Below are 14,463 nucleotides of genomic sequence, written 5' to 3'. Positions count from 1 at the left end.
ACATTTTTCTGCATATCATCACGATAAAAGATTAGGATATTCTTCACGTTTCCAAGCAAAATCCAATTTAAAAAGCTTGTTCTTACCAACCCCCTAAGAACAAACATTTGAGAGTAAACCAGCAGAGCATAACATCACCCCAATGAAGCTGTAGGTTTCATTACATGCACCAACAAATCTACATGGCTAGCTTCTGCATTCCACTTTTACAGAATTTATTTTACACCTATTATACCAAACAGCATTTAAACACTGACATATAAACTCCCTAATAAGATAAAGCAAAAGACACAAGTGTTTATCTTATTAGAAACAAGATACACCATCACTTATAGTCTTCAAACATTATTGCACTTTAACTTTCATAATTTGACAATGCATTCATGGAACAATCTGCAGACAACTAATTTTAACAGACAAATTAAAGAACACTTTTAAGCAGACATGACTGTCCTAAATTGTTTATTAGGTAAGAATTTTACAAACATTACTTGTATTAACGGTAACGGTGGAGCTGGAGAGTATTGCGTCTTCTCCAAGCCGCACGGCGAGAACCACCAATAGTGTGGTGGAACTTGTGACCCTTTCCGAGGCCACGGCTCTTGCGGCCTGCAGATGTCAGCCCTCGCATCTCCCTGTGCTTGTGGACTGGTTTGGTGATCCACTGGGTGTCGGGGTTTCTTCTGATAGCTTTATGGAATGGATCGATAAGGATAACCTCAAAGAATTTGTATGTGGAATCTTCGCCAACCCAGTAAGAATTCAAGACTCTCAGAGCCCCACAGTGGCGTCCAGCTCGCTCCTAGAATAGGAAAAAAAGACCCAAGGTCAGCCTTCCATTTCCCATAGTAGGAAATTAGGAAGAAGTCTCTTTAATTTACACACTAGACAAAGGCATAGGCCGTTCGCTTAAGCAGTCAAGTATTTTACTAAGCATCTCCCCAGAGGCTAGGACCCAAAGTATAAGGAAGACTTACTAAAATAACCCATGTAAACATTCTTAAGATTTGAAACTGTTGTCTATTATCCCCCTCTCCGATACATGGCCAACAAAATTTAGGAACCTTATCTTTTCCTAACACAACTGAGGGATCAGCAAACCTTTCATGTGAAACTTAATATTTAGCCTATTATTTTAGGCTTCGCAGGCCACAATGGTCTCGAGTGTAGGTCGTTTTTGCCTTTTCTTTTAAAAACAAAAACATAACATTTTTAGCTTACAGAGGGCAACAAGGCCTCTTATGTTAATGTTAGGTCAACCTCTGGGACAGAGTACAGCTTCATTTACTAACCGAGAAAGACAACTTATGACCGGAACATAGAAAATTAGCCATATCAATAAATGCACAGCTTATACACATCTGGGAAATGTGCGCTTTAAGACAAAAGTTTACCGCCCTTCAAAAGCTCAGGTTCCAAGGTTCACGCTAATCATAAAACACTTTCCGTTATACACAAAGACAGGTTAGTAACAAAGACTCTTGGGACAGCAACACTTTACCAAGACTGAAGTAAAAATCACAAACTGCGTTTTAAACACAGCGGGGCTCAAGTTATCAATCAGAGTCCTTCACTATCTCCAGGTGATCGATACAACTGCTACTGAAAGATCCACTTACCTCTGCAACAGACTGGAGGCTTCGGGCAAACTTCAGCTGGTTGACACCGTGATGGACAGGCTTGCCATAGGTAGCACCCTTAGGAACTGGGCGTTTGCGGCCACCACGTCGCACACGAATCCGATATATGACATAACCTGTAAAAACAAATTTACAGTGGCCTTGTAAAAGACGTAAGAATGGAAGACTCCATGACTTGCCACTAAATGCTGCAACATCAAATATATTTCAGATCATAAGCCGCATATGTATCCGATGAAAGTAAAACAAATACCATCTAAGACTTATTCTAAAAATGAACACATTCCAGGGTTTTTCAAAGTACTCTACGTTGATGGCACAGGGAGATTAACTTCTCATTCCCACTTTATGCTGTTGTTTTGCTTCAGTCCAGACTCCTACAGATTTGTAATCTAAGACACTCTCGCTACTTTAGACGACTCTGTCCAGGGTTTACCCCTCAGCAACTTCCGGGCTTTTTGCTAAGCCGAAGGCAGTTACCAACAAAGCCTTAAGTGATGGAAGGCACTGGGGCATATACCTCTAACTACCGGTTTCTAGAATTTCCCCAAGAACAAACTTTATTTAAGCATCCACGCAGAGTCCGCTCACCTTGCTTGGCCTTGTAACCCAGTCTGCGCGCTTTATCGGGCCGGGTTGGGCGGGGGGCCCTGTGGAGCGCAGAAAGCTGGCGATACTGCCAGCAGCGCACCCTGAGAAGAAAGCGCATTACGTCGGACTGCTTCTTCCTCCATAGCTCCTGGATGTACTTGTAAGCGCCCATCTTGGCTTACCTTGGAACTAAAAAACATCATGCATTTAAAATATGGCAAGATTGCGTCCATCTTAGTTCCCCACCGGCCAGAAGGAAACCACGGAGGCTGAAAATGGCTATGCAAGAAATGCAAAGGCTAGCCAGCCCAACCCCCACTTCCGCGCTCAGGGCAAGCAGCGCTGTCACCTCTGCGACCCCAGCACGGAGCAGCGCAGAAAGGTAATCGGTACATTTTTGTTGGACACACGAATGGCATTAGACTTGGGCATTGATGGGGGCTGGGGGCTGCGGCAGGCGGCGTCCCCGAGGGCTTGGCCTGCAAAGAGAGCTCGCAGACACGACAGGGAAAAGTGCTACAGCCGCTGCCTCCAAGGTTAGCTCTTGAGGAAAAAGCCCTTACTCCACCCAACCCGCAGGCCTCGCTTTAAGGCTCTCTAGGCCCGGCCTCCCATCCCTCAGCCCCATGCTTCCTTTCCCTTCACGCTCCAGGCCCCGCTCGAATTCGCGCCGCCATCACATCATCGCCCCAGCCCATTCCGGGGGCCGCCTCTCCACGCCCGCGCAGCCCCGCATCCTGATCGAACTCGCGCCACACAAAAGACAGGAGGAGCTCCGAGGACGCAGGGTCCCCGAGTCTGGATGGCCGAGTCGAAGGGAGATCAGCGGCGGATGAAACAGCGAATACCACCAACACAGCCTACCTGATGGCTGCCGCCAGACGGAAAGGAAAGAGCCTTTCTCCCACAGTCCTTTTTGGGCTCCTCCCCCACATCGGCGAGCCTCTTTCCGGTGAAATGCCGTGGCCTTATGGGACATGTAGTTCCGGCAGCGAGCCTAGTGGGCGGAGTTCGGTCGGGATTGGGCGCAGCCTCCCCTATTGTCCCGCCCCCTGTGCCTCAGGGTTTGAGTTTGAGAGGCAGGGGCAGCTCAAAGGGCGAGAGTGGGTGGCTGGGCCTCTGCCGGCGAGCGTCCGTGACCGTGCTGCAGCCGGGAGGAGGCAAGTTGGGGGCGGGGCTCTGGTGGCCGAAGCCAGTGGTGGAGCCGCGCTGTCCGAGCGCCGCTGCTTTTGGAGTCTGCGGAGGTGTCCAGGTCTGTGCCTTGAGGTCCGAGCGACCGCCTCACGCACCATAGCCTTTCCACTTGAGATCCGGGGCGAGTTCCCCAGTGCGGCGCTGTCCGTGCCCTTTTTCCCTCTAGCCTGAGCCCCGAGGCTGTGTGACAGACCCTCGCGGCGCTGCCCGAGGCTCTGTGGCAGACCCCCACGACGCTGCCCCAGCCACCAAATAAGACGTTCGGGGTGTCAGGGCTTCGCGGGTGGGGGCGCGCGTCTCGCCTTCCGGCCTCAGCCTCCGCAGGCCCCGGTTCGGAGGGATTTTGCCCTAAAGACGGTGGGAGGGTGGGGAACTGGGGGGCTAGGGAGGGGAGCACGGACGGCTGGGCGCCTTTCCATGACCGTGCCTTTCCTCTGTACCGACTTTCTCCCAGATTTGCTACGTCAGAATCATAGTTTTTATAGAAAGGCAAAATATTTATTTGCCAAGACCTGCTTGGCAGGTGCGAGCGTTTCGGGAAGAAATGCCGAGAAAAATGCATTTTGCTGCGTTCTTTGTTGAAAAATTGTTTACCAGTTTTTTGCGTCTCCAGAATATTTTCATTTTTGATGCAGTCACGTAGTTTACCTTTTAATATCTGTTTGGGTTATTTCCCCCCCTTATTACCTTTTTGTTTGTTTATTAATCGTAGCTTTACCATTCCAAGAATCCTCACATGGGTCATTGATTCAGTCAGCAAATATTGATGAAGTGGTTAATACGTGCCAGGTAGTGTCCCAGCTTCTGCGGATGCAGCAGTAGTCAACGTGAAAATTCTAGCTTTCTTGGAAATGGCCAGTAAACGTAAATCAGATATGTATTATATTCGGTGCTAAGTACTAAAGAAACATTTAAGGGAGGGAAGGGATAGGAAGCGTGGGCGTCAAAATTTTTGGAAGGAATATTCAGGATAAGTCTTCCTGAGAAATAACATTTGGGAAAAAAGACCTGAAGGATGTAAGCCTTAGAGATGTGGGGACTGATTTTAGTCAAAAGGAAAAGTGCCGGAGGCTAGAGCATGCCTGGATTCATACGAAAACAGCAATCTGCCACAAGGGAAACTAGCCTATGATATGAGGTGAAGGTTCTTAGGAGGACTTTGGGTTTTCACACTGTCTGAATTCAAAAACTATTGGAAGATTTTAAGTTTATTCATCTCTACACCCAACATGGGGCTGGAACTCAGGAGCTGAAGATGAAGAGTCACCTGTTCTTTTGACTGAGCCAGCCAGGCACCCAAAAACTATTGGAAGATTTCAAGCAGACGGGTGACTTCTTGTGATTTACATTTTTTAAAGGATTATTTGGATTGCAGCTCTGAGGCCAAAAGAGGGGAAAAAGTTGAAGCAGAGAGACTAGGAGGTTGTATTAGTTTCCTTGTGCTAATTACAGAAAATATACTGGCTAAGACAACACAAATTTGTTCTCTTACACAGGTCAGATGTCTCCCTAGGCTAAAATCAGATGGCTGCGTTCCTTTTATGTATTTTTTTAAGTTCATTTATTTATTTTGAAAGGGCGTGGACGAACGGGGGAGGGTCAGAGAGTGAGGACAAAAGAGAATCCCAGGCAGGCTCCACACTGTTGGCACAGAGCCAATGCAGGGGCTCAGTCGCCCCTGGGCTCTGTCTCACAACCCCTTGAGATTATGACCTGAGCTGAGATCAAGAGTCAGGGTTTAAGGGACTGAGCCACCCAGGTGCCCTGCTGTGTTCCTTTTAGAGAAACTAGGGGAGAATCCATTTGCCTAAGCTTTCTAGTTTTTACAGGCCACCTGCATTCTTTGGCTCCTGACCCCTTCATTTTCAAAGCCAGCAGGATAGAATCTTCATATCTTTTTTTTTTAATTTTTTTTTTAACGTTTTATTTATTTTTGAGACAGAGCATGAACAGAGGAGGGTCAGAGAGAGGGAGACACAGAACCTGAAACAGGCTCCAGGCTCTGAGCTGTCAGCACAGAGCCCAACGCGGGGCTGGAACTCACGGACCGGGAGATCATGACCTGAGCCGAAGTAGGCCGCTTAACCGACTGAGCCACCCAGGTGCCCCTAGAATCTTCATATCTTTGTTTCTCTCTGACAAACTTCTCTCCCTGTTAAAAGACACATGTGGTTATACTGGGTCCACCTAGATAATCCAGGATAATCTCCCATTTTGAGGTTCTTAATTTAATCACAGCCACAAAGTACCTTCTACTGTGTAAAATAAAATACTCGCAGGTGTTGGGGATTATGACATAGGCATCATTGAGAGACCAGGTGAGGGAAGATAGTGCCTCTGACCACTGATGAGTGGTGGAGGTGGTAAGTAGTCCAGCGCTGGATGTGTTTCAAAGGTAGAGGATTTACTGATGGAGCAGATGTGGGGTGTGAGAAAAATGAGTCAAGAATGACTGATTATAAGGGCCTGGGTGGCTCATTAGTTAAGCATCTGACCTTGGCTCAGGTCGTGATCTCACGGTTGCTGGGTTTGAGCCCAGCTTTAGGCTCTCTGCTGAGAGTGAGGAGCCGGCTTGGGATTCTCTTTTTCTCTCTCTTCCCCCCCCATCTCTCTGCCCCTTAATGACATGTACTTTCTCTCTCTCTCTCTCTCTCTCTCTCTCTCTCTCTCTCTCAAAATAAATAAACTAAAAAAAAAAAAGAATGATTATAAAAAAATTTTAATTAAAAAATAAAAAAGGGCTCAGTCTGTAGAGCATGTGACCCTTGATCTCCTGGTCATGAATTTGAGTGCCATGTTAGACTACAAAGTTGGTTGAATTATTTGGAAAGAAGTTCTGGCAATGCGAATAATCGCTAATTTCTTAATTAGCTTTTGCAGTTTTGTTTCTTAATTTGTTTCCTAGCAGTTTTGCAAGATTTGGACTGGTATTTTCCAATGATTTTGAGATTCCTGAGGGCAGGTATCATTTCTGGTTTTGCCCCCTACTTTGTCCCTCATGCCTGGCATTTTGGTAAGACTTCAGTAAATATTTACTGAATGAATAAAAGAATGGAAGGCTGGAATCTGCTTGTTATATTTTATTTGCAATATTGTTTACAAAACTTTAATGTATGTTTATGTGAAATGCTTTCATATGTGGGTAAGTAAAAGTGTTGCACACAGTACATGATGTTTGCATAGATAAATAAATAAATACACAGTGTAGATGCTTTCCCTACATGAAGCTTCATAATATGATCTATAACATCTATGATCTTGTTTCAGTATTAATATTATTTTGGTAGCATGAAAAAACTTGTGTTTTACTTACAAAAGTAGAATGATTTCCCTAGAAAAACGCAAGTACTGACAGTTTGGGGCAGTGGTTTCTGACAGCTCTTTAAAGGGAATATTGACCAAGCTCAGTGTTTTACACAGGAATGGATCAGGTCATGTTTTTATTCTCTAGCAACATTATTGATTAGCCTGGAAAGCAAAGCAATATGTAGTTAAGACTGCATTGAATTTTCCCTGTTAAGCATGTTCTCTCCAGTCATTTGTATCAGATGAAGATGAATAGGTCACAGACTGAATTTTATTGTCCAGCAGTTACTTAGGGTGTGGACTGTACCAAGTAGTTCTAACTAGTGCTTTTGTACTAATCTCAGTATTAATTATCTCAGATGCAGTTTCTGGGTAAGCAATTTCTGCTGTCATAGCTTCAGAGTGTTGAAAGGAACCTTAATGGTCATCCATCTACTCTGGAGCCTTTCAAACACTTGAAACCTATATTTACAAAGGAGGCTTGGCCACCCCCAGGATCTATTCATGTGATTTACTGCCCATTCAGGGTACTGCAGATGACCTCCTTTTTGTGTTGGAAGGAAATGGTGCATATTTATTATGTTTGGGAATTGTGATACATTATAATACTTAAAGAACTAAGCTGCTAGTAGTTTTTCATTTGTAAATCTGAGTATATAAAAGTGTGAGAACCACTTCCATACATGTAATGTAAGTCCCCACCATCATGATCATATATAGAAAATCGTTTTTGTGTGAATGTTTAATGTTATTTGTTCAAAGCCTTACATTAAATACGAATGTTATTTTGTTTTATAAATTCATACTTGATGGTAGCAGGTCACTTGAAGAACTTAGAATGTTTCAGCTATGCTTTGATTAATGACATGTATTCTTTCATCTTTGTTTTGTTTTTCATGGTATGATATATTTAACATGGTTTACTCTGTTTTATCTTGTTTCCTTCCTTGTAAAATATCTTAAAATCCATACCTAGTGTTTGAGTAACCTCTATTCAGTTATTTGTACTGTTTGCCCTTGATGGAGATTCTCTGATATACCTAAACAACTTCCCCGGTTTATTTACACACACACACACACACACACACACACACACACACACACACAGAGAAATTCAAACTAATGGGTATTTTTAACACACTTCATCCATTAATCCTAATATCAATGAGTGATGAAAGTACAATTGTAGTATGCCACTTTTAAAGCAGATATATTGGGGCACCTGGGTGGCTCAGTCACTTAAGTGTCTGAATTTGGCTCACATCATGATCTCCTGGTTCTTGAGTTTGAGCACCTTGTGGGGCTCTGTGCTGACAGCTCAGAGTCTGGAGCCTGCTTCAGATTCTGTGTCTCCCTCTCTCTTTCTGCCCCTCCCCCGCTAATGCTCTTTTTCTCTCTCAAAAATAAACATTAAAAAAAATTAAAGCAGATATATTAAAACCACTTCCAAAGACTGATATATTTAATTTCTGAATTTCTCAGGATTCTGTTGGTTTCAGCATTTTCCCAGTTTGATACAGTCCCCAGAACTTGGGTTAGCCTCCATTTTACGGAGTGTGTGTGTTGTGGGGGGGATGGGTGGGGAGGTCTGTTGCTATTAATTTTTTTTTCCTTTTAACTGCCTGGTTCACTTAACTACAGTATGTACCTGCCCTTGTAAACAACTTGTATTTGAAGATTGATATAATGTGTGGTAAAGGGACATTTTCATATTGAACAGGAAGAGGAGAGAAGGTAAGTATTGGTATTTAGAAATTCTGCTGGGACTGAGACATTTTTAGAGGAAGAGAAATAATAATAGAAAAATTAGAATTTAGATTCCAACAGCAACCTTTTCTGACAACAAAATTGTTGTAGAGATACTGCCATCATTTTTCTTATCCTCTGTCAGATTTATTTTTTATCCTTTTGGTGACATATGGTCAAGTGGCAACTCCCTTTAAATTTTCACTATTATCACTAAAAACCTTTTTTAAAAAACGTTAAAGATTCAGTGGCATCATAACTTAGAGGAGACCACAATATACAGAAAGTGTAGAATCCTATGATAAATGAGATGATATTAGATTAATCATAAATTTAGAGGTATGTGTAAAAAATGTTTTACAATAGGCCATAGTTGCTGACATAGGAGATACCTACTGTAGATGATCTATATTACACAAAGCTCTCCAATTACAAATAAAGGCTGAGAATTTTTCTATTGCAGTTTTGTTGAAAATATATTTATAAAAAAGAGGGGCGTCTGGCTGACTACCTTGGTAGAGCATGCAGTTCTTGATCTTGGGCTGTTAAATTCAAGCCCCACGTCAGACTCTGCACTGACAGCATGGAGTCTGCTTGGGATTCTCTGTGTCCTTCTCTCTTTGTCCCTCCCCCTCTCATCTCCCCCCTTCCCCAGTAAATAAACATTAAAAAAAAAAAAGTCCCTTAAGAGACATAGTTCTTGTGGAAACAAGTGATAAATATTCTTGGGAAGATTTGGAAGGATCCCAGGCATGCCACCTAGGAAATAACGGTTGCATTGCATAAGTGATGATTATTTCTCTACCAGTAAAATGTAATGGACTGCTCTGGAAATGAGTGCTGTGTTATTACAGTGCTACAATAATCGTAGCATTAAAATTGTTCCTGTCAGCAGATTAGTGTCGTGGCTGATTTGGGTCATAAAGTATTATAGACTTGAGAAAATAGAGAAGAGTTATAGGAAGTTCATTTGTTGCTTAATATTTGTTGCTTAATATTGTGTTGGTAAAACACAACAACAACACACACACACACACATGATAGTGATGCACAACACACATGCACACGCAGAAAGTTACCTGGCAACCCTTTGAATGCTCACCTGTACTTTCTTGGCGTAGTTGTTTCTGCCTTGAAGGAGTCGTGGCATCCCTTTTAGTCTGAGTTACTGCATGTTCTGTACTTCTTAACAAGAGAATTGGGGGAAATAAGGTGGTGGAGATGGCAGAAGGCAGTGTGGAAATTTTAATTCCTTTCTCAAGTTACTCTGTTGTATTCAGTGAACTTTTTTTTTCCCTTTCTGCCCTGGCTTCTGATGCCTTGACTTCTGGGAAATCAAAGCTTTGAGGAGAATGAAGAAAATATTACCTGGTCTTGCTGTTCCTTGGATATGTTAAGAAGCTAGGAGAAAGGAGTTTTCATTTTCTTTCTGGTTTAAAGTGCCCGAGCAATTTTTCGGCACATTAAGTCACACATTAAGAAGTGTGACTCAAAAAGTAGTATGACCAAGTGGCTACCAGAATCCAGTTTCTCACTCTCTTCATAAAAATTGATGAACTTAATAGCATTAATGTTCCTCTAAAAAATTAGGATCATTCTCTATCCAAATTTTTGTCTTCATGTCTCCTTAAAGTTTTGCTTAAATGTTGATTTTTCCAGGTAAATCTTGATGAGCAGGAAGTATCTTTCAAGAACTGGTTTCATCTAGGATTTGACTCAGATTCCTGTAGACATAATCAATGTTGAAGTATTCTTTGTATAAAATGTGGGTTTTTAAAAAAATAAACATGTATTTATATCTATATGTATTCTTGTGTTTATCTAGATTAGCTCTGCAAAAATATTTAAGAAACTGGTAACTGATTGTTCTAAAGGAGCAAATGGCAGACTAGGAGTGGGGTTTGGAAGCATATGCTTTACTGTATATATATGTATATTTTTATTTTTGAAATTCCCCCCTCTGTATGTATGACTTATTTAAACATAGAAAGAAAAAGGTTGATTTGAACGGTATACAGTTTCACAGATCTTCTCTTCTCTTCACAGTGACATCTTGAGAGAAGATGGGAAAGGGCTGCAAGGTTGTGGTTTGTGGCTTGTTATCTGTGGGGAAAACAGCAATTTTGGAGCAGCTCCTTTATGGGAATCATACTATTGGTAAGACTTTTTTTGTCTGGTTTCTCTGTAGGTTCTTGGAACTGCTCAGTGTCTTTTGTTGGTCATGCTAACCTAAAGGTGCATGATGGTACACGAAAGTGAGGTGTAATCCAGAAGGACGTAAAAGGGTAGTAGAAGTCAACAGAGATTGAAAGCCAGGGGAATGGGGGGAAATAGGGGAGAGAAAAAAAATCTTAGTTATTGAAATTCAAGAGTATTTGCTGTAAGTTACAACAGGTAAGAAAACAAATGTGTGTGTGTGTAACCTTTTATATATGTGGTTTCCTGTGTATTTACGTAATGAATAGTTGTCTCAGAGTCATAGAATCACTGACTTGAGAATAGACTGAATGATCTCTCATTCAGGTTTCAAACATGACTTCCCAGTACTGTTGTGTAAGTTGTAAAAATGGGAGAAATAGCTGTTTGCTGTAATATGACCTAATTTTGTGAATTGGGTTATGTCATTCATTTATGCATTCATTGAGTTAAATGATTACTAAATACGGCTGTGATGAGGCTTTGTGAGGGTACAGAGGTGAAAAGGATAGTATCCCTGGCTTTTTTTATTTCATTTTTTATTTTAATTAAAAAACCTTTTTTTTAATTTAGACAGCAAGCACATGCAAACAGGGGGGGGGGGGGGAGAGAGAGAGAGAGAAAGAAAGAGAATCTTAAACAGGCTCCACACTCAGAGCCTGTTGTGGGGCTCAATTCCACAACCCTGGGATCATGACCTGAGTTGAAATTGAGAGTTGGACACTCAACCAACTGAGCCCCCCAGGTGCCCCAGAGCACATTTCTATCGTACTTTTATTAACCATTTTGATGAGCTCTGCTTCTCTTCTACCTTCCCAAAATAATATTTAACAATTTTGGTTTTATTATGATGCTGGTGCCAGCAGTTCTGAAACCCTTTGGTTTCAGAATCTCTCCTGCCACAAATGCTGCACTATTGAGTCTTAATATTTTACCTCCTGATTCTAATTTATGCCTGTGCCAAAATAAATTATGTCTGGTGGAGAAAATTCCTTGACCCTCTTAAAACCCCAAACGGGGCATCTGGGTGACTCGGTTGAGCGTCCGACTTCGGCTCAGGTCATGATCTTACAGTTCGTGAGTTCCAGCCCCGCGTCAGGCTCTGTGCTGACAGCTCAGAGCCTGGAGCCTGTTTCAGATTCTGTGTCTCCCTCTCTCTCTGCCCCTCCCCTGTTCACACCCTGTCTCTGTCTCAAGAATAAATAAACATTAAAAAAAAAAAAAAAAACCAAACAGGTTTTGTTTAGGTTTTATTGTTCAATATTTTTACTGTGTTAGAAATAAACCTGAGAAATTTTAAAATTTCTTAGATAATACATTTATTACATGCTAAGATAACATTTTTATGAAAAATTATATTTCAAAAATTTGGTGTGAGGATGAGCACTGATTTACATTTTTTTTTAAATTTTTTTTAACGTTTATTTTTGACACAAAGAGAGAGCATGAACGGGGGGAGGGTCAGAGAGAGAGGGAGACACAGAAGCAGAAGCAAGCTCCAGGTTCCGAGCTGTCAGCACAGAGCCTGACGCGGGGCTCGAACTCACGGACCATGAGATCACGACCTAAGCTGAAGTCGGACGCTTAACCGACTGAGCCACCCAGGCGCCCCCAATTTACATTTTTTGAAAATCTAATGTCCAGCTTACTAGAAGGCAGCTGGATTATGTCTACTAGCTTTTGTATTTACTCAGTTGTGGTATGTTTTTTTTAGCTGAAATATATGAAGAAAACCTGGCCTCATACAGATAAATCATTTGAAGAGGTAGTATGTTAATAGCCTTTCCAGATTATCGTGGATATTCTTTTTTGGTATTTCACTAAAACTCAACACGTGGTGGTTACTCAAAGGTTATTGCGATGTGGAATCTGAAACCACATCAGTGAACTATCCCCACTCTTCATTAAAATCTCATTGATCTATCTTGGACTATGAATAGAATTAAAAAAAATTTTTTTAATGTTTTTATTATTTTTGAGACAGAGAGCATGAGCGGGGGAGGGGCAGAGAGAGAGGGAGACACAGAATCCGAAGCAGGCTGCAGCAGCACAGGGCCTGCCGTGGGGGCTCACAGACTGTGAGATCATGACCTGAGCTGACGTCGGACAGTTAACCGACTGAGCCACCCAGGCACCCCAATGAATGGGATTTTTACCCAACAGTGGTTTTTTAACATCATAAATGGGCCATTTGAAAAATGCTGGCTGACTGAGATAAGCGGATCTTCCAGGTAACATTTATTAATATCATCACCAGTCTTAACAGTACTGGGAAGCTACTGAGTTCATGGGGATAGATACAGTTCTTATTTTCACTTTCTTGAAAGCTCACATTTCATCATTGACAACAAATAGTGTCAGTTATTTTCCTTGAAAACCATAGGCTCCCTTAATTCATTTTTTTAATTATTAAAAAAATGTTTATTTTTGGGGGCAGGGGTAGAGACAGAGAGAGAGAGAGAGAGAGAGAGAGAGAGAGAGAGAATCCCAAGCAGGCTCCATCCTGTCAGTGCAGAGCCTGACTTGGGGCTTGAACCCGAGCTGAAATCAAGAGTCAGTCACTCAACCTGAGCCACCCAGGTGCCCCTTCCTTAATTCATTTTTGAGAAAATGTCTATTAAATACCCCCAAATAACATAGTTTTCCTGTCATTCCTTCTTCTTCTTCTTTCTTCTTCTTTCCTCTTATTCTTCTTGTTCTTCTTGTTCTTTTTTTATTTAAGAGAGAGAGCACACGAGCAGGGGAGAGGGGCAGAGAGAGAGAGCGAGAGAGCGCAAGAATCTTAAGCAGGCTCCACGCACAGAGCCTGATGCAGGGCTCAGTCCCAGGACCCTGGGATCATGACCTTAGCCAAAATCAAGAGTCAGTTGCTTAACTAACTGAGCCACCCTGGTGCCCCTGTCATTTCGTCTTTAAAAAAAAAAAAAAAAAAAAAAGGTGGCTACTTCAGTTTGCAGCTCAAACCCAAGAGCTTTTCCTCCAGACAATTACCACAATTCATTATGCAGAAATACTTTATGCACACTCCCATTAATCACATGGAATATTAAAAAATGTAAGTATGTATACTCAAGGATTGAGATTTAATAAAGTCAGTAATTTTTAATGCTTCATGAAGGGCATTCGTAAGTGAAATTGGCTTTTTTTTTCCAAAGTGCAAATGTGGTGAAAAATACAACTAATACAGTTGGTGCTCTTCCTTGATTTGTATTAAGGTGCCAGCAGTTTTATCTACCATTGCTTTTGCATCATCAGTGCAAATGTCAACACAGTGGAAAGGAAAAATGTCTTAGATCATTATGAAAATAGTTTTGCCCGTATGGATTCCCTGAAAGGAGACATCAAGTGATCTTTAGACCATAGTTCAAGAGCTGCTGGCACATGTAAATATTCTTAGCTGAGCAATGTTCTGTACTATGATTGTTTCTTTTCTTTGTTTTTGTTATTCTGGAGGCTAATATTTGCTTTGTTATTTCTTTAGTTTTGTTTATACTTTTTGCTAATTCTTCTACATGTATACATGTTTCTCAGTTTTTACAAAGTCAGCTATACCAGATATTCTCTTTTTTTCCCCTTGGCCATATCCTTCCAGGAGCTAGTGATCCTCTTATCCAGGCCTATTACACAGCTATCACTGTGGAGCTTTTCTTTACCTTTCTTTCTTCCTGGGTTTGAGTTCCTGTTTCTTAGGTATCTTGTCATCTTCTTTGGGTTTATGCCGTTTTGGTGAAGCATATCTTTCAGGACTTTATATGGGTTTTAGAGGTTGTACAAAGGAATGGAGCATCGG

General features: G+C 41.8%; 2 protein-coding genes across 3 annotated transcripts in view; one reads left to right on the top strand and one right to left on the bottom strand.

The window, feature by feature from the left end:
* Window positions 1-445: 445 nt before the first annotated feature.
* RPL15 (ribosomal protein L15) lies at window positions 446-3,212 on the bottom strand. Its single transcript, XM_060638552.2, has 4 exons — window positions 3,096-3,212; window positions 2,232-2,420; window positions 1,620-1,756; window positions 446-802 (listed from the first exon to the last, which is right to left on the bottom strand). The coding sequence occupies exons 2-4, from the start codon at window positions 2,401-2,403 to the stop codon at window positions 497-499; spliced, it is 615 nt and encodes a 204-aa protein (XP_060494535.1). The 5' UTR covers window positions 2,404-2,420; window positions 3,096-3,212; the 3' UTR covers window positions 446-496.
* Window positions 3,213-3,249: 37 nt separating this feature from the next.
* Window positions 3,250-14,463, top strand: part of NKIRAS1 (NFKB inhibitor interacting Ras like 1) — a 38,863-nt gene continuing 27,649 nt past the window's right edge. Inside the window, exons 1-2 of one of the 2 annotated variants that reach the window (XM_078432403.2) lie at window positions 3,250-3,483; window positions 10,524-10,634. In XM_078432403.2, coding sequence (XP_078288529.1) covers window positions 10,541-10,634 — 94 coding nt within the window. In that variant the 5' untranslated portion in view covers window positions 3,250-3,483; window positions 10,524-10,540. The remainder of the gene's footprint in view (window positions 3,484-10,523; window positions 10,635-14,463) is intronic. The other variant, XM_078432404.2, reaches the window with a different exon arrangement.

This window comes from Panthera onca, chromosome C2, assembly GCF_046562875.1.
Source record: "Panthera onca isolate mPanOnc1 chromosome C2, mPanOnc1 haplotype 2, whole genome shotgun sequence".
NCBI lineage: Eukaryota > Metazoa > Chordata > Mammalia > Carnivora > Felidae > Panthera > Panthera onca.
The sequence above is the reverse complement of the archived record's forward strand: the minus strand, read 5'-3'. Positions and strand labels throughout refer to the sequence as shown.

Coding starts and splice junctions, on each gene's coding strand:
- RPL15 (XM_060638552.2), bottom strand. CDS start 2,403: ATGGGCGCTTACAAGTACATCCAGGAGCTATGGAGGAAGAAGCAGTCC. Junction 1,757..2,231: donor GGGTTACAAGGCCAAGCAAG/GTGAGCGGACTC, acceptor TTGTTTTTACAG/GTTATGTCATATATCGGATT. Junction 803..1,619: donor GCCTCCAGTCTGTTGCAGAG/GTAAGTGGATCT, acceptor TTCCTATTCTAG/GAGCGAGCTGGACGCCACTG.